Below are 23598 nucleotides of genomic sequence, written 5' to 3'. Positions count from 1 at the left end.
CATCTTTGTAGCTACTGGTGCACAAGGCCCTGTCCAATCATCTTTCTAGCTTTGGACAGGCTGGGGCCCTGTCCATTCATCTTTCTAGCTTTTAGCGGGCTGGGGCCCTTTCCAATCATCTTTGTAGCTTTGGACGGGCTGGGGCCCTGTCCAATCGTCTTTCTAGCTTTGGGCGGGCTGGGGCCCTGTCCAATCGTCTTTCTAGCTTTGGGCGGGCTGGGGCCCTGTCCAGTCGTCTTTCTAGCTTTGGGCGGGCTGGGGCCCTGTCCAGTCGCCTTTCTAGCTTTGGGCGGGCTGGGGCCCTGTCCAGTCGCCTTTCTAGCTTTGGGCGGGCTGGGGCCCTGTCCAATCGCCTTCCTAGCTTTGGGCGGGCTGGGGCCCTGTCCAATCATCTTTCTAGCTTTGGACAGGCTGGGGCCCTGTCCATTCATCTTTCTAGCTTTTAGCGGGCTGGAGCCCTTTCCAATCATCTTTGTAGCTTTGGACGGGCTGGGGCCCTGTCCAATCGTCTTTCTAGCTTTGGGCGGGCTGGGGCCCTGTCCAATCGCCTTCCTAGCTTTGGGCGGGCTGGGGCCCTGTCCAATCGCCTTCCTAGCTTTGGGCGGGCTGGGGCCCTGTCCAATCGCCTTTCTAGCTTTGGGCGGGCTGGGGCCCTGTCCATTCATCTTTCTAGCTTTTAGCGGGCTGGGGCCCTTTCCAATCATTTTTGTAGCTTTGGACGGGCTGGGGCCCTGTCCAATCGTCTTTCTAGCTTTAGGCGGGCTGGGGCCCTGTCCAGTCGTCTTTCTAGCTTTGCGCGGGCTGGGGCCCTGTCCAGTCGCCTTTCTAGCTTTGGGCGGGCTGGGGCCCTGTCCAATCGCCTTTCTAGCTTTGGGCGGGCTGGGGACCTGTCCAATCGCCTTTCTAGCTTTGGACGGGCTGGGGCCCTGTCCAATCGCCTTTCTAGCTTTGGACGGGCTGGGGCCCTGTCCAATCGCCTTCCTAGCTTTGGGCGGGCTGGGGCCCTGTCCAATCGCCTTCCTAGCTTTGGGCGGGCTGGGGCCCTGTCCAATCGTCTTTCTAGCTTTGGGCGGGCTGGGGCCCTGTCCAATCGCCTTCCTAGCTTTGGGCGGGCTGGGGCCCTGTCCAATCGTCTTTCTAGCTTTGGGCGGGCTGGGGCCCTGTCCAATCGTCTTTCTAGCTTTGGGCGGGCTGGGGCCCTGTCCAGTCGTCTTTCTAGCTTTGGGCGGGCTGGGGCCCTGTCCAGTCGTCTTTCTAGCTTTGGGCGGGCTGGGGCCCTGTCCAGTCGCCTTTCTAGCTTTGGGCGGGCTGGGGCCCTGTCCAGTCGCCTTTCTAGCTTTGGGCGGGCTGGGGCCCTGTCCAATCATCTTTCTAGCTTTGGACAGGCTGGGGCCCTGTCCATTCATCTTTCTAGCTTTTAGCGGGCTGGAGCCCTTTCCAATCATCTTTGTAGCTTTGGACGGGCTGGGGCCCTGTCCAATCGTCTTTCTAGCTTTGGGCGGGCTGGGGCCCTGTCCAATCGCCTTCCTAGCTTTGGGCGGGCTGGGGCCCTGTCCAATCGCCTTCCTAGCTTTGGGCGGGCTGGGGCCCTGTCCAATCGCCTTTCTAGCTTTGGGCGGGCTGGGGCCCTGTCCAATCGCCTTTCTAGCTTTGGACGGGCTGGGGCCCTGTCCAATCGCCTTCCTAGCTTTGGGCGGGCTGGGGCCCTGTCCAATCGCCTTCCTAGCTTTGGGCGGGCTGGGGCCCTGTCCAATCGCCTTCCTAGCTTTGGGCGGGCTGGGGCCCTGTCCAGTCGTCTTTCTAGCTTTGCGCGGGCTGGGGCCCTGTCCAGTCGCCTTTCTAGCTTTGGGCGGGCTGGGGCCCTGTCCAATCGTCTTTCTAGCTTTGGACGGGCTGGGGCCCTGTCCAATCATCTTTCTAGCTTTGGACAGGCTGGGGCCCTGTCCATTCATCTTTCTAGCTTTTAGCGGGCTGGGGCCCTTTCCAATCATCTTTGTAGCTTTGGGCGGGCTGGGGCCCTGTCCAATCGTCTTTCTAGCTTTGGGCGGGCTGGGGCCCTGTCCAGTCGTCTTTCTAGCTTTGCGCGGGCTGGGGCCCTGTCCAGTCGCCTTTCTAGCTTTGGGCGGGCTGGGGCCCTGTCCAATCGCCTTTCTAGCTTTGGGCGGGCTGGGGACCTGTCCAATCGCCTTTCTAGCTTTGGGCGGGCTGGGGCCCTGTCCAATCGCCTTTCTAGCTTTGGACGGGCTGGGGCCCTGTCCAATCGCCTTCCTAGCTTTGGGCGGGCTGGGTCCCTGTCCAATCGTCTTTCTAGCTTTGGGCGGGCTGGGGCCCTGTCCAGTCGTCTTTCTAGCTTTGGGCGGGCTGGGGCCCTGTCCAATCGTCTTTCTAGCTTTGGGCGGGCTGGGGCCCTGTCCAGTCGTCTTTCTAGCTTTGGGCGGGCTGGGGCCCTGTCCAATCGTCTTTCTAGCTTTGGGCGGGCTGGGGCCCTGTCCAGTCGCCTTTCTAGCTTTGGGCGGGCTGGGGCCCTGTCCAATCGTCTTTCTAGCTTTGGGCGGGCTGGGGCCCTGTCCAATCGTCTTTCTAGCTTTGGACGGGCTGGGGCCCTGTCCATTCATCTTTCTAGCTTTTAGCGGGCTGGGGCCCTTTCCAATCATCTTTGTAGCTTTGGACGGGCTGGAGCCCTGTCCAATCGCCTTTCTAGCTTTGGGCGGGCTGGGGCCCTGTCCATTCATCTTTCTAGCTTTTAGCGGGCTGGGGCCCTTTCCAATCATCTTTGTAGCTTTGGACGGGCTGGGGCCCTGTCCAATCGTCTTTCTAGCTTTGGGCGGGCTGGGGCCCTGTCCAATCGCCTTTCTAGCTTTGGGCGGGCTGGGGCCCTGTCCAGTCGCCTTTCTAGCTTTGGGCGGGCTGGGGCCCTGTCCAATCGCCTTCCTAGCTTTGGGCGGGCTGGGGCCCTGTCCAATCGCCTTTCTAGCTTTGGGCGGGCTGGGGCCCTGTCCAATCGCCTTTCTAGCTTTGGACGGGCTGGGGCCCTGTCCAATCGTCTTTCTAGCTTTGGACGGGCTGGGGCCCTGTCCATTCATCTTTCTAGCTTTTAGCGGGCTGGGGCCCTTTCCAATCATCTTTGTAGCTTTGGACGGGCTGGAGCCCTGTCCAATCGCCTTTCTAGCTTTGGGCGGGCTGGGGCCCTGTCCATTCATCTTTCTAGCTTTTAGCGGGCTGGGGCCCTTTCCAATCATCTTTGTAGCTTTGGACGGGCTGGGGCCCTGTCCAATCGTCTTTCTAGCTTTGGGCGGGCTGGGGCCCTGTCCAGTCGCCTTTCTAGCTTTGGGCGGGCTGGGGCCCTGTCCAATCGCCTTCCTAGCTTTGGGCGGGCTGGGGCCCTGTCCAATCGCCTTTCTAGCTTTGGGCGGGCTGGGGCCCTGTCCAATCGTCTTTCTAGCTTTGGGCGGGCTGGGGCCCTGTCCAATCGCCTTTCTAGCTTTGGGCGGGCTGGGGCCCTTTCCAATCATCTTTGTAGCTTTGGACGGGCTGGGGCCCTGTCCAATCGTCTTTCTAGCTTTGGGCGGGCTGGGGCCCTGTCCATTCATCTTTCTAGCTTTTAGCGGGCTGGGGCCCTTTCCAATCATTTTTGTAGCTTTGGACGGGCTGGGGCCCTGTCCAATCGTCTTTCTAGCTTTAGGCGGGCTGGGGCCCTGTCCAGTCGTCTTTCTAGCTTTGCGCGGGCTGGGGCCCTGTCCAGTCGCCTTTCTAGCTTTGGGCGGGCTGGGGCCCTGTCCAATCGCCTTTCTAGCTTTGGGCGGGCTGGGGACCTGTCCAATCGCCTTTCTAGCTTTGGACGGGCTGGGGCCCTGTCCAATCGCCTTCCTAGCTTTGGACGGGCTGGGGCCCTGTCCAATCGCCTTCCTAGCTTTGGGCGGGCTGGGGCCCTGTCCAATCGCCTTCCTAGCTTTGGGCGGGCTGGGGCCCTGTCCAATCGCCTTTCTAGCTTTGGGCGGGCTGGGGCCCTTTCCAATCATCTTTGTAGCTTTGGACGGGCTGGGGCCCTGTCCAATCGTCTTTCTAGCTTTGGGCGGGCTGGGGCCCTGTCCATTCATCTTTCTAGCTTTTAGCGGGCTGGGGCCCTTTCCAATCATTTTTGTAGCTTTGGACGGGCTGGGGCCCTGTCCAATCGTCTTTCTAGCTTTAGGCGGGCTGGGGCCCTGTCCAGTCGTCTTTCTAGCTTTGCGCGGGCTGGGGCCCTGTCCAGTCGCCTTTCTAGCTTTGGGCGGGCTGGGGCCCTGTCCAATCGCCTTTCTAGCTTTGGGCGGGCTGGGGACCTGTCCAATCGCCTTTCTAGCTTTGGACGGGCTGGGGCCCTGTCCAATCGCCTTTCTAGCTTTGGACGGGCTGGGGCCCTGTCCAATCGCCTTCCTAGCTTTGGGCGGGCTGGGGCCCTGTCCAATCGCCTTCCTAGCTTTGGGCGGGCTGGGGCCCTGTCCAATCGTCTTTCTAGCTTTGGGCGGGCTGGGGCCCTGTCCAATCGCCTTCCTAGCTTTGGACGGGCTGGGGCCCTGTCCAATCGCCTTTCTAGCTTTGGGCGGGCTGGGGCCCTGTCCAATCGTCTTTCTAGCTTTGGGCGGGCTGGGGCCCTGTCCAGTCGTCTTTCTAGCTTTGCGCGGGCTGGGGCCCTGTCCAGTCGCCTTTCTAGCTTTGGGCGGGCTGGGGCCCTGTCCAATCGCCTTTCTAGCTTTGGGCGGGCTGGGGCCCTGTCCAATCGTCTTTCTAGCTTTGGACGGGCTGGGGCCCTGTCCAATCGTCTTTCTAGCTTTGGGCGGGCTGGGGCCCTGTCCAGTCGTCTTTCTAGCTTTGGGCGGGCTGGGGCCCTGTCCAGTCGTCTTTCTAGCTTTGGGCGGGCTGGGGCCCTGTCCAGTCGCCTTTCTAGCTTTGGGCGGGCTGGGGCCCTGTCCAGTCGCCTTTCTAGCTTTGGGCGGGCTGGGGCCCTGTCCAATCATCTTTCTAGCTTTGGACAGGCTGGGGCCCTGTCCATTCATCTTTCTAGCTTTTAGCGGGCTGGAGCCCTTTCCAATCATCTTTGTAGCTTTGGACGGGCTGGGGCCCTGTCCAATCGTCTTTCTAGCTTTGGGCGGGCTGGGGCCCTGTCCAATCGCCTTCCTAGCTTTGGGCGGGCTGGGGCCCTGTCCAATCGCCTTCCTAGCTTTGGGCGGGCTGGGGCCCTGTCCAATCGCCTTTCTAGCTTTGGGCGGGCTGGGGCCCTGTCCAATCGCCTTTCTAGCTTTGGACGGGCTGGGGCCCTGTCCAATCGCCTTCCTAGCTTTGGGCGGGCTGGGGCCCTGTCCAATCGCCTTCCTAGCTTTGGGCGGGCTGGGGCCCTGTCCAATCGCCTTCCTAGCTTTGGGCGGGCTGGGGCCCTGTCCAGTCGTCTTTCTAGCTTTGCGCGGGCTGGGGCCCTGTCCAGTCGCCTTTCTAGCTTTGGGCGGGCTGGGGCCCTGTCCAATCGTCTTTCTAGCTTTGGACGGGCTGGGGCCCTGTCCAATCATCTTTCTAGCTTTGGACAGGCTGGGGCCCTGTCCATTCATCTTTCTAGCTTTTAGCGGGCTGGGGCCCTTTCCAATCATCTTTGTAGCTTTGGGCGGGCTGGGGCCCTGTCCAATCGTCTTTCTAGCTTTGGGCGGGCTGGGGCCCTGTCCAGTCGTCTTTCTAGCTTTGCGCGGGCTGGGGCCCTGTCCAGTCGCCTTTCTAGCTTTGGGCGGGCTGGGGCCCTGTCCAATCGCCTTTCTAGCTTTGGGCGGGCTGGGGACCTGTCCAATCGCCTTTCTAGCTTTGGGCGGGCTGGGGCCCTGTCCAATCGCCTTTCTAGCTTTGGACGGGCTGGGGCCCTGTCCAATCGCCTTCCTAGCTTTGGGCGGGCTGGGTCCCTGTCCAATCGTCTTTCTAGCTTTGGGCGGGCTGGGGCCCTGTCCAGTCGTCTTTCTAGCTTTGGGCGGGCTGGGGCCCTGTCCAATCGTCTTTCTAGCTTTGGGCGGGCTGGGGCCCTGTCCAGTCGCCTTTCTAGCTTTGGGCGGGCTGGGGCCCTGTCCAATCGTCTTTCTAGCTTTGGGCGGGCTGGGGCCCTGTCCAATCGTCTTTCTAGCTTTGGACGGGCTGGGGCCCTGTCCATTCATCTTTCTAGCTTTTAGCGGGCTGGGGCCCTTTCCAATCATCTTTGTAGCTTTGGACGGGCTGGAGCCCTGTCCAATCGCCTTTCTAGCTTTGGGCGGGCTGGGGCCCTGTCCATTCATCTTTCTAGCTTTTAGCGGGCTGGGGCCCTTTCCAATCATCTTTGTAGCTTTGGACGGGCTGGGGCCCTGTCCAATCGTCTTTCTAGCTTTGGGCGGGCTGGGGCCCTGTCCAATCGCCTTTCTAGCTTTGGGCGGGCTGGGGCCCTGTCCAGTCGCCTTTCTAGCTTTGGGCGGGCTGGGGCCCTGTCCAATCGCCTTCCTAGCTTTGGGCGGGCTGGGGCCCTGTCCAATCGCCTTTCTAGCTTTGGGCGGGCTGGGGCCCTGTCCAATCGTCTTTCTAGCTTTGGGCGGGCTGGGGCCCTGTCCAATCGCCTTTCTAGCTTTGGGCGGGCTGGGGCCCTTTCCAATCATCTTTGTAGCTTTGGACGGGCTGGGGCCCTGTCCAATCGTCTTTCTAGCTTTGGGCGGGCTGGGGCCCTGTCCAATCGTCTTTCTAGCTTTGGGCGGGCTGGGGCCCTGTCCAATCGTCTTTCTAGCTTTGGGCGGGCTGGGGCCCTGTCCAATCGTCTTTCTAGCTTTGCGCGGGCTGGGGCCCTGTCCAGTCGTCTTTCTAGCTTTGCGCGGGCTGGGGCCCTGTCCAGTCGCCTTTCTAGCTTTGGGCGGGCTGGGGCCCTGTCCAATCGTCTTTCTAGCTTTGGGCGGGCTGGGGCCCTGTCCAATCGCCTTCCTAGCTTTGGGCGGGCTGGGGCCCTGTCCAATCGCCTTTCTAGCTTTGGGCGGGCTGGGGCCCTGTCCAATCGTCTTTCTAGCTTTGGGCGGGCTGGGGCCCTGTCCAATCATCTTTCTAGCTTTGGACAGGCTGGGGCCCTGTCCATTCATCTTTCTAGCTTTTAGCGGGCTGGGGCCCTTTCCAATCATCTTTGTAGCTTTGGACGGGCTGGGGCCCTGTCCAATCGTCTTTCTAGCTTTGGGCGGGCTGGGGCCCTGTCCAATCGTCTTTCTAGCTTTGGGCGGGCTGGGGCCCTGTCCAGTCGTCTTTCTAGCTTTGCGCGGGCTGGGGCCCTGTCCAGTCGCCTTTCTAGCTTTGGGCGGGCTGGGGCCCTGTCCAATCGTCTTTCTAGCTTTGGGCGGGCTGGGGCCCTGTCCAATCGCCTTTCTAGCTTTGGGCGGGCTGGGGCCCTGTCCAATCGCCTTTCTAGCTTTGGGCGGGCTGGGGCCCTTTCCAATCATCTTTGTAGCTTTGGACGGGCTGGGGCCCTGTCCAATCGTCTTTCTAGCTTTGGGCGGGCTGGGGCCCTGTCCAATCGTCTTTCTAGCTTTGGGCGGGCTGGGGCCCTGTCCAGTCGTCTTTCTAGCTTTGCGCGGGCTGGGGCCCTGTCCAGTCGCCTTTCTAGCTTTGCGCGGGCTGGGGCCCTGTCCAATCGCCTTTCTAGCTTTGGGCGGGCTGGGGCCCTGTCCAATCGCCTTTCTAGCTTTGGGCGGGCTGGGGCCCTGTCCAATCGCCTTTCTAGCTTTGGGCGGGCTGGGGCCCTGTCCAGTCGTCTTTCTAGCTTTGGGCGGGCTGGGGCCCTGTCCAATCGCCTTTCTAGCTTTGGGCGGGCTGGGGCCCTGTCCAGTCGTCTTTCTAGCTTTGGGCGGGCTGGGGCCCTGTCCAATCGCCTTTCTAGCTTTGGACGGGCTGGGGCCCTGTCCAATCGTCTTTCTAGCTTTAGGCGCTCTGGGCATAAAACCGACCCCGGCGCCATCTTGGCCAGTGGGCGAGATTCCCAGGCTCTCTGAGGTTGTACAGCAGCTGAGAGGGAGGGCTGCAGGGCCCGCCCTCGGGAAGCCTGGAAATGCTGCAGCCCTCAGTCTGCCTCTCGACACTGGACATGGTGCCCACACATTTGGGGGAGCCTGTTGGTGTCTACGGGGCACCTCTGGATTCCGGGGCACCTGCGACCTTGGCGCAGCCCACACCCAGCTCGCGCCTCCGAAGTGGCAAGCCAGGACTGATGGCTGCTGACGGTAACTTTAGGATACTGAAACTTGTCAGGAAGCTTAGATTCTTCTGATGCTGAGGGGTCCACACTGGATGCTATGTCCGTAGAGGGGAACAAGTCTGAATTATTGTGGTTTTACCGAATAGGAAGCCCAGCGGTAGGGACAGGCTGGGAAACTGGCTCTGGTATTGGGCTGCTCCACAGGTGGAGCTACCTACCCTGTTCGCTCCTCCACACTGCCAAGCAGGGTGAGTGAGGGGCTGGAGCAATGAAGGAAAAGAGGCAAAAATAAATGATTTCACTTGGTGAACTCCCCTCCCTAGTCCCCTAACAGATCTGAGAACTCAGGCAGCAGCAACAGAGACCCAAAGTAGATTTTCGTCTTGCTTGCCAAGCCGATGACTGCTGAGGATTGACTTATGCATAGCAGGGATCCAGGGAACAAACCTGCAATGGATCTGTGACACTATTTCAGATGCTCATTAATATGTTAATGTACTAACACACTCCTTGCTGCCTAGTGTGGCAGAGTGGCAGAATGGATGGTTTGTAGAGAAATGTGTTCCTGGCAAGACAGCTGTGTGATGGGGGTGGGTGTGATGTGTGGAAGGGCAGGAAGGTTAGCAAGGTGTATGTGGGTAGTTAATCCTACAAGTACCCTAAGAACATTTTAAAAAATCTCTTCCCTCCTGCCCTGGCCTGTGTGACTCGGTTGGAGTGTCGTCCCTTGCACCAAAGGGTGGCAGGTTTGATTCCTGGCTGGGGCCCTTGCAGGAGGCAGCCAATGGATGTTTCTAACATGAATGTCTCTCTCTCCTCCTCCTCCTCTCTAAAAATCAATTAAAAAATAAAAATCCCTTCCCTCCTTTGAAGGGGTAAAAATTCCATTTCTGAGTAATTTTGCATATTTATCTGAATTTTTCACCACTTGTATCATTCAAACTGATTTCAGCTGTCACCTTCTCCCTTTTAAAGTCTTGAGAGACTGGGAGAAGGAAGGAGTAGTAGCACGGAGAGAGAGCCATTGGCAGGGGTACAGAGGCTTTTGAGGTAGAGAGGCTTTCTAGGAAGAGAGGCAAACAATAAGTCTTTTGTACTTCTCCCAGGGGGTAATAAATCTTTAAGGGAGTGAGAGGCTCATGAGGCCAGGAAAGGCAGTGTTGAACAAGTACCAACCCTAGCAGGGCAGGGAGAGACTGGGGACTGGAGAGGCTTGGGGCAAGATTATATCTGCTCCTGATTTTTACCCCTTCTCAAAGTTCCTAAACTCAAGTCTCCCCCTGCCCTTAAAAAAGGGCCTGGCCTTTCCAATAGAGTGGCAGACATTAGTTTTTCTCAACTTCTAAGTCAGCTCATTTCAGATGAACCCAGTGACCATATCTATGCTTTCAATATATCACTGTGAATCAAGGTCTAGACAATTCCATTATCCCCAGAGTTCGACAGGGGAATGAATTAAGTTCAGTCTATAAAGACTTCACTGTTCTATGGACATTTCCTACAGTGTATTTTCTTCTAGCAGTTTGGTGTTTGTGTTTCTATAATATGACAAGTCTGCTGGGCACTTTCTGAAAGATTCACTTCGTTCTTGGTTCCACCTAATACTATGGATGACACAAAGAGTAGCAGTTCTGAATCCTTTATTTTGATTTTGAGAAGCACTAAATACTTTTATGTGGCAGAAATCCCACTCCACTCCACTCCACTCCCCAATCAACCTTAGCTTAGGTAAACTTATTTCAATATTGATCTTAGAGAAGTAGCTTGGGAGCCAGAGATGTTTTTTAATCCCAGATCTTCCACTTGCCAAGTGTGTGACTTTGGAGATTTACTTAGTTTCTCATAGTTTTTGTTTCCTTATTTGTAAAATGGGAGCAATATTTTAATCTTTGGGTTATGTGACAATGTCATGAATATATTGAACCTGGCTTTAGAGCTCTCTGCAAGAACCTACAGTCTTGGAGAGAAGAAATGTTATATCCACATAAACTTTTTTCTTGCTGTAGGTGATAAAAATGAGACATAACTCTATTTTCCATTGTAACCCGTGCCATTATCTATCCCTTCCTTGGGGAGCAGTAACAAAGGGAAGAGAGAAAAAGTACTAGGTAAGGCAAGTGACTGGCTCTAGGGAAGTAAATAGTGCTAAAGAAATACCACATGGCCGGGGTCAACGGGGCAATGCCATGCCTCTGAAACAGTGCTGTCCAATAGAAATTTTTGTGAAGGAGAAATGCTCTCTATAACTGTGCCATTAGTTTCCTATTGTCACATAACAAATTACCACAAACTTAGCAGCTTAAAACAACACCCATTTATGATCTCGCAATTTCCGTGGGTCAGGATTCTGGGCACAGGTTAACTGGGTCTTCTGCTCAGGGTCCTACTGAACTGCAAACAAGCTTGGGCTGATTTCTCATCTGAGGCCTAGGGGTCCCTTCCAAGTTCATTGGTTGTTGCCAGAATTCAGTCCCTTGAGGTTATAGGACTGAGATTCTCAGCTCTCAGAGGCTACCCACCATTACTTGCCATGTGGACTTCTCTACATTGTGGCAGTTTGTTCTTCAAGGCCAACAGGAGAGTGTCTCTTCTGTTTCTTGTCTCTTTTTAAGGGCTCACCTGATTAGGCCAGATACATTCAGGATAATTATCTCCCTTTTGATTAACTGGGAGTAAACTGAGTAGGGATCTTAGAATACCTTTTGCCAGGTAATGCAACATAATTCACTGGTTCCACCTACACTCAAGGGGAGGGGACTCTACAGGATATGTATATGAGAGGGCAAGAATCTTGGTGACTATCCTAGAATTCTGCCTACCACAGAGGGATCCTTGGATGTATCCAAATAAGCAGAGGAGAAATCTTCTTGCTTCTCTTTGTATCATATTTATGAGAACAAACATTACTGGGAGTACTAAGTCTCCTATATTGCATGGCTTAGCCATGGGGAAATTGTTAAACAGGGAAAAAAAGGGGTCAGGGTGAACCTGAAGATATGGGACAACCTTGCAATGGTAGTGGTGCAGCGAGCTTATGAATGAGTGGATTCAACTTTCGCTGGACTGTTACTTTGGAAAAGGAATAGATTTTTTAAAGAAGGAAAATGGGATAGTTTTCCCTGGAAAAGCTCCATTATTAGTGCCTGCCTGTCTGCCTCTGGTGGACACATAATACTAGTTAATGCTCTATAACCAAAGGACAAAACTGAAAGCAAAGTCATTACAGAGTTTTCCTTCCCTTCCCTAAGAGATAAACACTATTGTGACCACTGATGAGTGAAATGTTCACCTATTAATGCGTGGCAGAAATCCATTATACCTTCTCAGCAGATAACGAAAAAGACTTTGGACAGGGAAGAGGTAAGGATTCCTAGCCCTGAAGGCTGTCATTGTGAGAGCTGGTTCTTCCCAGGAACCATGACCTGGCTGCCCATGCTGGAACTCACCAATTAGTCTTTGTATCTGCAGATCCACAGTCCTGAGCAGTTTAGCAGCCCAGAAACTCAGAGCTGACTTGCCCAGTAGGCACAGTAAGAATGTGTTTAGGGCATCTTTGGAAATATGTCTTTGTTTCTATTGGTGCTCCTTGTGGGTATGATGCATTATTCTAGAAAAACACACTACTAATGACTGCATTAGGACACAAAAGCAAAACAAAAAAGTAACTGCCATAAATATAGTACTTGGGGAGGGCTTCATTATCAAAAGGCTGCATTTTCCCCAGTTTTCTTTTCCCCTTCTGCAAAACAGGAGAAAATGCAGCCTTTTGATAATGACCCCCGCCCCCCGCCCCAAGTACTGTATTTATGGCAGTTATTTTTTGCTTTTGTGTTCTAATGCAGTCATTAGTAGTGTGTTTGGGGCATAGGAATACATATTTGGACAGAATGCCCCCAAATCACACACCAGGAAAAAGAGGGAAAGAAGTGGAAAGAGGCAATGAGACTGGGAGGAACTGGTGAGCCCAGGATGGGGGTCTAGTCTAGATAGTAGGTCTGGAGGTTAAGGCAGACTGGGCCAGTGCCCATCATTCCTGAGGCTGGAAAGCTGTCCAGGTGCTCAAGAGTTCCTTTGTGCAATAATTTCCACGTCAGAATCCTCCTGTTTAGGAACAGCTCCTTCCATAAGAATTTATCTTCAATTCATGCATGATCTCCATCCTAGGCTCAGTGTGTACATGAAGATGACATAGTGGGTTAATTGCTGTGCTTTGGGGAATGAGGCCTCCATCTCTGATCTCTTGGATGAGTTGCAAGGACTGTGCTCTCCTCCTTACCGGCACCAGCACTGTCTGTGGTTTCCCTCCCTTAACACCCATTACCCATGTAATGGGATCTTTAATGCTTGTGTTCTCCCCTGGGTGAAACTAGGGAAACTGAGCAATGCTTTGAAACATGGCAGGCAATGAGGTTGGTGGGCGGAAGGCAGGATAAGGTTAAATAGTGAGGGTTGGGAGCCAAGGGTCACAGGAGACAGAAAGCCAGGCAAGCAAGGGGCAAATTCAGGTGAGTGTCAGGAGCCGGTGTGTAGAACTATTGTTCTGAGGCCCTCCGGCCAGAAGACTGGAGCTGGGGCAATTATTTGGACTCATCGCTGAGGCTTTTCTCTGCTTTCTTGGAAGGCAGGACCCACCCCCAAGCATGGCTGGCTGAGGGCTTGTCCAGGTTGATCAGTGGCTGTCAGAGTACAAAGTGAAGGTGTGAGGAGGAAGTTAGCTGGTTGGTGTCCTGGGGTCTCCCATCCCTTGGATGGTGGGGGAAAAGGTTGTCCTTCTCTGTATCGTAAACTTCAAACCTTTCTTCAGCCTTGAGTGAGTTCCCAATGTGAATGCAGCAGTCCGGACTTCCACTCCACCCAGTCTCTGCTCCTGTTCCCCTCCCTACCCCAGAATCTGCTAAATGCACAGTTTAAAGCTACTGATGGCCCGGCCGGGTGTGGCTCAGCCATTGAGCATCGACCTAGGATCCAGGAGATCGAGGTTCGATTCCCGGTCAGGGCACAGGCCTGGGTTGTGGGCTCGATCCCCAGTCCGGGACGTGCAGGAGGCGGCCGATCAATGACTCTCTCATCATTGATGTTTCTATATCTCTCTCTCTCCCTCTCCCTCTCCCTTCTTCTCTCTGAAATCAATAAAGATATATTTTTAAAAAAAATAAAGCTACTGATGTATAATGCCCCATTTCCCTCTTTGTCTTGCAGCCGTCTCCAACCTGGACATCGAGAGCAAGCTGAGTGTGTACTACCGCGCACCGTGGCACCAGCAGAGAAACATCTTCCTCCCTGCCACGAGGCCACCCTGCGTGGAGGAACTGCACCGCCACGCCAGACAAAGCCTGCAAGCCCTGCGCAGAGGTGACTGATCCTGGGCTTGGGGCTTTTTGGGGAGAGAACTCAGCTAGTGTCCTTTCAGGAGTTGTTCTCTATCCCATTAAATGTTCCAACACCTCCCCTTGTTATAGCAAGTACTTTGAAACACTCAATTTTCTACCCTGAAATGAATTCATGGATAATATAACCTACCTATACACATAATTAACAGTAACATTATGGTCTAAATATGGTAATAAGTAGAATTTAAGGGGAAAACATATTTATTATAATAATAATATTTGCAATGTGCAAATGCCTGGGCATGACTGCACTAGAAGACATAACGAAGTAGTCAGATGTTTGCACTTATCAAAGTAGGTTTGAATTAAGTAAATACAATCAGAACCATTCTGAACAAAATGTATAGGGAAACGAAGGGGTCGAAAGGCAGGAGGATACACCATAAAAACTGGTGCACTCAGAGTATATTAAACATGAGCAAAAAACTACCCTTGGATTATAACTAAAAGGTTTGATTCAGAAATAGGTTCTAGGCTTTTCCCTTACAAGAAATTCTGGTGGGATATTTGTGGGAGTTGGGACATTGTTACATTGTTCAGGACTGTCCTGTATGTTGCAGGATGGCTGTCATCCTTGGCTCCTGTTCAATCACCGAATAGCCAGACCTCTCCCAGAGGGCTCTTCTGTTCCTGTTGAGAACCAGTGATCTGGTCCATTCCACAGTGGAGCATGTGGAGGCAGGCCTAGAGATGTCAGGAAACTTGCTCAGAGCCACACATAGCAGGTTAGGTACAGTGCCAGGACCCAGACCTGGGCTTCCAAACCCCCAGCGAGAGCTCTTTCTCTCTTCACTATACACTGTGTTCTAGGGAAATAATTAAATATTTATATTTCTGTTTTTCTCACAGTCCTTAGAAAGCCCGAGATAGGCACATAGCAGGCAGGGTAGAAGATACAGCCCTTTCTTACATTGGTTACTTTTCACTACCTTAAAACCATTCTAATTAAGACAAGGAAATTAAAAACTGGCATCATCCTCTTAGCTCCCCCTAAATTGGGTATCAGAAGTTGACATGCCAGCTTTTTTGGCCTTTAGATTTTTGCTATGGGACAGATGGTGTCTGTACATTCAGTGTATTTGTTCCAAATTCCCTATGCTCCTTTAAGAAACTTTATCTTGCAAAAGTATTAATATTTGAATAAAATATTTTAATGTTACTATCAGAATGGGGAAAAAAATGGACAAGTGTTATTTTCAGCTTATTTTGCTTATTTTTTCCATATGTGTATGACTTCTCCCTTTTCTCCAATCCATAGTCTTTTCCCCCTTTAATGAAAGAGCTACCCTACTGATATCCCCAACACAATTGTTTCTAAAAATTCCCCTTGGGTATTAGTAGCAGGTACTGTGACACTTACAATGAAGAGTGATGATCAGTATCCTCTAGAAGTATCTCTGGCATTCTTATTATTCACTTTGATATTATACATGGCCTAAAAGGTCTTCTTTACCAAATTTTTAGTGCAAGGCACCTTCTGGAAATCTTCCTTAATACTCTCACCATTCCTTTGCAGCTTGGATTAGGCACCCTCCCCATAACATCCCCATAACATCATGGCACTTATAAGCTTATATTATAACTAAACGCCTATGGGCCTATCTTCCACTGTTAATCCATGAGCAACTCAAGGGCAAGGATATTTTATTATTTTTATTCCAAGCACTTAGCATGAACGTGGGATATAATAGATTCTCAATGAATGTTTGTGCAACTGAATGAAATTCTGCAGAAAACTGGTTGAGTATTGAGGGCACAAAATGATGACAGAGGAACATGATCATTCTCACTGAATACTTTCTCTGATCTCATCATTAGAGAGCTTGAGGAACATTAACCCTTTAGCCATAATTATTTTTATCCTTTTATTATTATTCATAAGTCATCTTTGATTCAATTTTTCCAGATTCAACCAGATAACATTAAGCTGCTCGTAGCTATCACATTTCACTGTGTTGTCAGGTTTGGACTTAATGGCAGAACTGAGGAACAGCAAGTGCCAATATCAGTTTTCTGTGAACTTCCTCCTAGGGGCTGAGAGAGGGATGTGAGGGCTCCTGGGGTTTGGAAGGAAGACCCTAGAGCTGCATCTTGCCTCCACAGACTGGCTGGCTTTGTGGTTGTTTCAATAGCAAATCTTGGGTGTAGTGGTTTTAATAGCACTGCGGAGAGCCATAAACAGGAATTATAGGCATCATAGAATTAAAAACATGCAATGTAGAATTAAAATTAGAAAGTGACTTTTTTTTTTAACCTTGTCCAAGAAACACGGTAATTTAGCAGTGAGATAATCAGAATAGTACTTCTGCCATCTGGTGGCCATAACTAATTCTGACCTACCAGACAAGGGCCTTGCTCAGCAAATGCCGCAGTGAGCTTCCCTGTAGGTTATCTATTTGGACAGCTGGAATATCCTAGCTTCCACCAGGAGGGAGTGCATAATGAAGCTATAAGGAGGTAGCTGGTGCACTGAGATCAGAACCTAGAAATTGGCTCCCTTCAAGATCTGTTCAATAGCAACCCCCTCAACAAAGTCTATTTAGGGCCAGGCATTGTGCTAAACCTGGGATTCAGAGAGCAATTAATGTATGGTCCCAGCCCACAAGGAATTCCTGGTCTAGTGAGGAAGATGACAAGTAAGCAGATAATTTCAACACAGTGATATGGGGGCTCAGAGGAAAGGCACCAATCATGCCACGGAGCTTCAGGGAAGGCTCCCCAGAAGAAGCTGCACCTTAATGGATTTCAGGTTATTTAGAATCTGATTCCTCTTTTCCTTCTTTTTCTTAACAGTTCTTTATACTCAGAGACAATAATGGCTTTAAGTGATGCAGTTGTTTATGTTTGTAAGATAGGGAGAGATTACTAGATGGCTATAAAGAGATATTTATATTTTATATTTCCTTTCCTTTCAAGTTTCAGGGCTAGGGTCTAAGTTCCATTTGCCTAAGGTAATAAGAACCAAGAGTTGACTGTAGTTTCAGGCTCTAGTAGACAAATGTTCTCCCCACTCGACTACCAGAAAAAAAGCATTATTAGGGAGCCATTAATCTAGCCTGCCTACTCCCAGCCTATTGTGAATGAGATATATTTAAGAAAGTGTAGGAGGGAAGCAATTGAATGGGAAATTGAGTCGATGTCTCCCTCCAGACTCCTCCTGCCCTTCCACCTTCTCCTAACCACTGACACCTGTATTCTACTCTTCGTTATGAATTTAAGACTCAAAGCTTTTCCGTGCACTGCTCATTTAGTAAAAAGCCCACTACTGTTTCCTTGCAGAGAAAAATGAGGGTGGTACTGGAAGAAGACATTTATCTAAAAAATGTAGTTAGTTCTGTTTCCTGATAATCATTGGCTGTGAAGGCAGTTTAGCAAAGACTGCCTTTGCTAAAGTGATGAAGACTTTTTTCTGTTTGCAAATAGGAGTCAACATTTGTCTAAAGAACCCCAAGCAAAGGAAGATGGGGAACACTACCATGTTTTCCTGCCACAGACAAAGTTGGCAGTTTAGGCAGGGAGGCCCACAGATAGTCAAGTCAGACATGGAAAGAAACCTGAAAGCTCGAGAGTGCTCTGGTCTGTTTAGAGTGTAGCACACTGACTACAGCAAAGAAGAAATGGGGCTGGCATCAGCAAGGCCAGTGGAAACGGGCAACAGGACCTAGAGAATGACCTGTCAGTCAGTGAAAAAGATAAGGATATGGATAGGGTCTGATATTAAAAGTCTAGATTGTGGCGAAAAGCATTAATTCATTCTTCCTTTCAGTCACTCAACAAACATTTATTGAGACCACACTACATCTCAGCCTAAATAAAATAAAATATAGTCTCTGTCTTCCTTCTGTCAATCCAATGATCGAGATGAAATGAGCACTGAGCACTATCCGGCCTTTGGAGAAAGGGCTTCCTTCTGACATCACCTGAGAGGGTCAGTGTAGTTAGTTCTGTTTCCTAACATGGGTAAAAAAGTAAGTAGTGTCTTATGAGCTGTCAAATATTCTATATTTTATTATCAGTATTCAAAGAATTAGAATGTGATAAAATACAATTATAATCAAATACTCAAACCCAAGCAGTCTTGCTCTGATGAGTGAGCAAGTGTGTTAGGGTCTTACAGTGCCTGTAGGTCAAGTAGTGGTGAAGAGCAGGTTCCTAGCGCCAAGTGTGTACCACTGATAGCTTGGCAGTGACTTAGTCTCCCTGAGCCTGTTTAGGCATCTGCAGAAGAGGGACGGTGTCAGTGCCTACTGTTGAGATGCACGTAAGAGCTTTAGCAAAGTGTCTTTCGCACGTGGCAATTGCTCAGTAAATATTGGGCATTATAGTTATTACTATTGACATGCTGAGTAATAGCAATTTTAAATAATAGAAGGGCAGGTTAAGAAATCTGCTGCACAAATTCATACCTTCGTCATGATGGAGTCATGAGATTTCAGGTCCTGGGCATGAGTATAGGCTAGTTTTTGGTAGGTGGGATGCCTTTGGTGTGGCCAGTGTGTTGGGCTGGGTGTGCTTTGGGGCTTTCTGAAACACCCAGAAATCTAAATTGTGCTCTTAGTGTCTCAGTGATTCTTGCTATGAAGTTAGCACCACTTCATCCCACATATGGAAATTTCTTGGCTTTTCCCAGTGGTAGCTTTATTTCTAAATCAAACAACAAACAACTGTTGTCATTGAGATTCCTCTACTTCTTCTAGGAACCCAGGATTTTAAAGCCCTCTGAGTGTTGTGAGTGACAGGGCTCAGATAGCTGCAATTGTGTGCTGGTGACAGGCTCTCTAAACAAACAAACAAAAAAGTAATAAAGTAAAACAAAAGCTCTGTTAAATGGCTCTTGCCAATGTCTGTGATGTAAAATACTCACACCATGGCCTATTTCAAGCTACCAACAGTTAAAAAGTAGCTTGCAAAATTCCTGAACACATAGCACCCAGCACCCCTGAGCCTATATGAGCTGGTCCAGCACCTCCTGGACGGCTGTGAGCATTTGTCCCTGGCGCTCCCTTGGTAGCTCTGGCATGTCTGTGCCAGCACATCTTCCACCATTGTTCTGGATTTCTTTTTTTGCTTATATTGTTTTGAAATAAGGCACATTAAGAAATACATTGCTTTTTCCAAACTCAAGAGTGAGCCATCTTGTACAAAGATTATGAGATGGACCCACTGAAGTGTAGGTGTCTAACTATATTAATATGAAGTGAAAGTTTAGTTCGGAACCATTCTGAAAATCTTATTTGGTATACAAATGAACTAGGTTAGAAAAACTCACCTTTCTTCAGCCCTTTGTTCATTCTCTCATTGGGACAAGAGAAGTTGAAAATGCCAAGTATGTTTATGAATTACTGCTTTTTCTGCCCCCAGAACATCGGAGCCGGAGCGATCGCCGGGAGCAGAGAGCTGCTGCCCCCCTTTCTGTAGCTGCTCCTCCACTGCCGGCCTACCCCCCAGCTCACAGCCAGAGGAGGCGCGAAGTGAAGGACCGTCACTTCTTAACGGTGAGCTTTGTGGCCAGCTGGCAGCCTGTCCTTGCTCATCAGGCTCAGCACCAGTAGGTCTTGGGAGTCAGTTTCCCTCCTAGTGAAGGAGACTGGGCTGCCTGAGAGAGCAAACCGTGGGCATTTGAAAACAACTTAATTTTCCCCCTTTCATTCCTGAAAGGAATGCCTCATTTTTGGCATAGAGTAAGGATACAGAATCATATTTTTTCAGTTAACTGGTTGCACAATGCAGTAAAGCAATAAGAGTTAAGTAATCTAAAAATAAGAAAAATTTTACTTCAAATCCTTCTTCACACAAGCTGAAAGATTTAAGGCAGGTTACTTACCTTCTTTGTCATCAGTTCCCTTGTTTGTAATATGAGGATATTAATAGTACCTAGCTTATAGTGTTTGAGGATTAAATGAGATAAGGCATGGAAAAAACTTAGCACAGTGCCTGGCACAGAGTAAGACCTCAACAAACGTTAACTACTACAACCACCACTATTATTCCTAGTCAAATGAGAGTTTGGCTAACTCAGTGGGGTGAGCTGGGAAAGAACTTAAATGACGTGGAAATTTTCCATTTGAACACAGTTCATCTCATCATTTTATGCTTCCCCATTCCATAAGGGAGGCTAGTTCTTCAGAGCAACCAATTACCCGAGTGATGTCATTACCGATGGTGATTTCAGCCTTGCCTGTGTGGCTGTGGCTGTAACTTGGCCCAAACCCCAAGTTTGGATCACAGATGATGAATCTGAGCCCAGCTCAGAATATCTGCAATCACCTGCAAACTATCCGCAGCCACTGCAAACATCATTACCTCAAATGTGCCTTCTGGGGCCTCAGTGGGGACAACTTTGTGCCTCTGAGTAGCGCATCATTGACATGAGAGGCTATGGTTTCTGTGACCAAATCAGCCCATACTGCCTGCACAAATGGCTGGACCCCTGCTCTCTTGTCATTCTACTTTGAGACCCAAAGTCTAAAGAAGTTACAAGAGTGTGGTTACACAGTGAGGTTTTTATTTGAATTAAGTTTTTGTGTGTGACTATAAACTCTGCACCCTATGACTTTTACAATATACAAAATAGATGCAAATTATTTGGGTCCCATGATGGGAAATGTCCAAATGAACAGACTTCATCTGAATGAGTCTACATGATATAGCATATCCAGATAAAACAGTGAGTGATATTGGACAATACATAGTTATTTTTCCTACTTGTGGCTGGACAGTAACCTTCATGTCCTTCAGGCTCATTGAGTGCCTACTGAGTCCCATGTCACACTCACTACAGTTCTACCCAGGAGTAAGAAAAGAAGGTAAGAGCCTCTTAGAGCTTTCTAGGTCTTTATATAGAGCAGTTACACATACTAGTGATTTTTCATAGAATCCCCTGCTCAACAAAAGTTCGTATTAAGCTCAAATCTGCTTGCTGAAGCATTTGCTTTTAATGAGGTATTTTCAGCATAAAATGCTAAAAATATTTTTCCCATTTATTATATGTTTTGTGGCTCATTAAGTTGGTTTTCTTGAGGGGGAGAGGTGGGAAGGAAGAATGTTGAGCATTTATACAAATGACATAAAAATATTACCTTTAGTCATATTCTGCATAATTTTTAATAATGTCTAAATACCAAAGTAAGACTATAGGAAAAGGCTTAAAATATTGAATAGCAATGAGGGTATTTACCCAACAAACATCAATAAGAGTGTTGATCATACTTAAGTGAACTCCAAAAAGTTTACCTATCTCAAATGAGAATACTTAGTATTTAAGTAAGTTGGGGAAATTTAAACTGTTTCATTTGTTCAATTGAATTTGGGTCACCAGGTTCATTGGAAGATTTTCTGTTCAAGTTATACCCCTCAGACCTGGAGCTGACTCAGAATAGAACATGGTTCTATGCAATCAGCTTACAGGACTATATATTGCTGTAATAGAAAAAGCTGCAAGTATAAGGACAGGAAATTTGCAGCCAAATTGCTAGATAGAGATATTCTCAGATAGCGAATTGCTTGATAGGCCTTTTCTTAGACAGAAAGTTTCCTTGCAACTGTGAGACTTTAGGTTAGCCATTTTTTCTTCCTTTAAAGGAGCATTCGTAATGAGATTCTGATACACAATCTTCCACAGCTCTGCAAACTTATACTGTACTTTGGTCATTAATGTCATGGACTGTGAAGCCAAACTGCCTGGATTTAATACCAGCTCTACCATTTACTAGCTGTGTGACCCTAGCAAGTGAATCATTTCAGTATCTCAGGGATAACGTAGATAGTACCTCATAAGTTTGGAATGAGAATGTGTTAATACATGTAAACAGTACCTGACACATAATAAGCACTCAATATGTATTAGACATCATCATTGTTATTATTATTAGCCAGTCGAATCTCTGAAGTACCATTTTGTGTGTTCTTACACAGCTCAGGTCTGCTGGGTGCAGTTCCTGCATTCACCTAAAGTTTCTCATGCATGAAATCCTGCATAAGCAAACTCGAAATTCACATTAAGCTTAAATTTTCCTCTAAGATATCAATCACATTGGAACAAATTCACTTTTTCAAAATGAGCAATATAGCAAACTGACAGTATAGGGAAGATAAACCATAAACTAATGAGATTAGTTTACCCACAGGGTGAGTGGGTGGGAATGGGATAGAAAGAATGGAGGATGGGAAGGAGGTGGTAGAGTCAAGGGAGAGTGACTCTTCTCTAAATATGTTTTTTGGGTAGCTCTAACTCTTAGAACCCAGCTAATATTTCACATACCCCTCTTTAATAAATAAATAAATAAATAACATCAACCAGAATGTGGGGAGAACCCCAATTGAAAAACAAACAGTAACAAATAAACGTAACTATATTACAAATGAATATAACCACAAGGAAGGAAGTGGGGGGGGAAATAGCTAACTTAAGTAACTTTGGAAAGAATATTTTTGTTGTTTTGACACAAATATTTATTGATGGGTTGATGAATACAATTTTAACTAGAACAATAAGCCACAAATGTGGATTAAAACAGTTTGCTATAACTCCAAAAGAGGAAAAGCCATAACTTAGGAACTTTAAATATTCAAGTCAAAGAACCTCTAAGTTACCAAATAGATAAGTATCAGATAATTTTTCCCTTTTATACAATTCCTACATTATATCATTTGATCACAAAGCCAGAATGATACTTCATACAGAAGTCCTCATTCCTTTATACTTGAGCCATCCCACCTGGCTACTCCTCTGTTCCCCACTCCCTTCCTTTGCCTTTGCAGTGGTGTTCTTTAGACATTGTCTTCGTAAATAATTGTGCACACATCTTTCCCAATCAAGGAAGCCAGCAAGCAAGGAATGAGTGAGAGAATGGCAGCCACAGGCAGATATATGAATGAATAGACTTAGACGTTAGGATGGCAACAGCCTGATTCAATGAGGTCTAAACTAAACTGACTGGCAGAGAAGCTGCTCTGGCTTGCTGAAAGGTCTGTAATGCCACCTCGGGTTGTGCCACCACCCATAGACCCCGTGTTTCTAAGAGATTAGCAGTGGTCTACACAGTGAGGTAGGAATCCAATATAACCAGGCAACTAATGTCACAATACAGCCAATGTTTTGGACCTCTACTGGGAGCTGACCATGGCTTCCAGCATAATCATTTGCTAAAACCTTCAGAACACAATCTTTAAATCTCTTGGACAGTATAAGTTAGGCACCTCCGTAATTCTAACCTTTCAACTTGGACATGTGAAGTAAAAAACATCCAAGGGCATACAACACTGAGGCATAAACCATGTTGCAGGGGTGGGAGTATAGGAGGCCCAGCTTCCTTGTTCAAAAAGCCATGAGAAGGTCCCCAAGCGTATTGTCTGAGCATCCGTTCTGCTAGTGACAGTGCCCCAAAGCTGAGCAAACCTGCAGAGGTTTTCTGAAGAGTCGACACTTCACTAACAAGAGTAGCCATATAGGTACTCTATGTATAGAGAATCAGAGGCCAGAGGTCAAGGGACCTGGGCAAGCCACCTAGAAGACTTGGCTCGACACCTCTCACCTTTCAAGAAGAACATCTCCATCCAGCAGCCCTTTGACTACAGGAGACCAAAGAGATGGTTACATTCTTCTGAGAGAAGTGCTGGTTCTCAAAAAGCTCCTGGCACATTCACCCACTGTTCCCCTGTGCAATCCTAAGGCAGGCACTTCCAATAGATTACAGCACTCTTTCCCATATAGTCCTCACAGCTGGATTAGAGTTGGCACTTGAACTGAAACATCTATTGCTGCATTCAGCCTGCAGTCACATCCATGAGGACCCTTGAAGTCTAAGTCCCTGCTTAGATTCTGATGTCTAGATGTACAGGCATGGTGTCACCTTTCTTCACATATGGTAAGAGACTCCAGCAATCTCACCAAATGTCCCTTTCCAAGCCTCACAAGTGATCAAGGGGTAGAATGTCTAATGGTCTCCGTGGTATTGGAGGAAGATGTTTGACCTGAGATGGAGCCCTATGGCAACAGTTGATGAG

The 23598-nt window shown here is 49.0% G+C and overlaps 1 protein-coding gene across 1 annotated transcript in view; it reads left to right on the top strand.

Annotated features, from left to right (window-relative positions):
- Positions 1-23598, top strand: part of NHS (NHS actin remodeling regulator) — a 327136-nt gene that overhangs the window by 274526 nt on the left and 29012 nt on the right. Inside the window, exons 2-3 of the mRNA XM_087813442.1 lie at positions 13403-13555; positions 18955-19088. Of these exons, the coding sequence (XP_087669568.1) occupies positions 13403-13555; positions 18955-19088 (287 nt within the window). The remainder of the gene's footprint in view (positions 1-13402; positions 13556-18954; positions 19089-23598) is intronic.

Source organism: Miniopterus natalensis, chromosome X (genome assembly GCF_054644295.1).
Source record: "Miniopterus natalensis isolate mMinNat1 chromosome X, mMinNat1.hap1, whole genome shotgun sequence".
NCBI classification, from domain to species: domain Eukaryota; kingdom Metazoa; phylum Chordata; class Mammalia; order Chiroptera; family Miniopteridae; genus Miniopterus; species Miniopterus natalensis.
The sequence above is the reverse complement of the archived record's forward strand: the minus strand, read 5'-3'. Positions and strand labels throughout refer to the sequence as shown.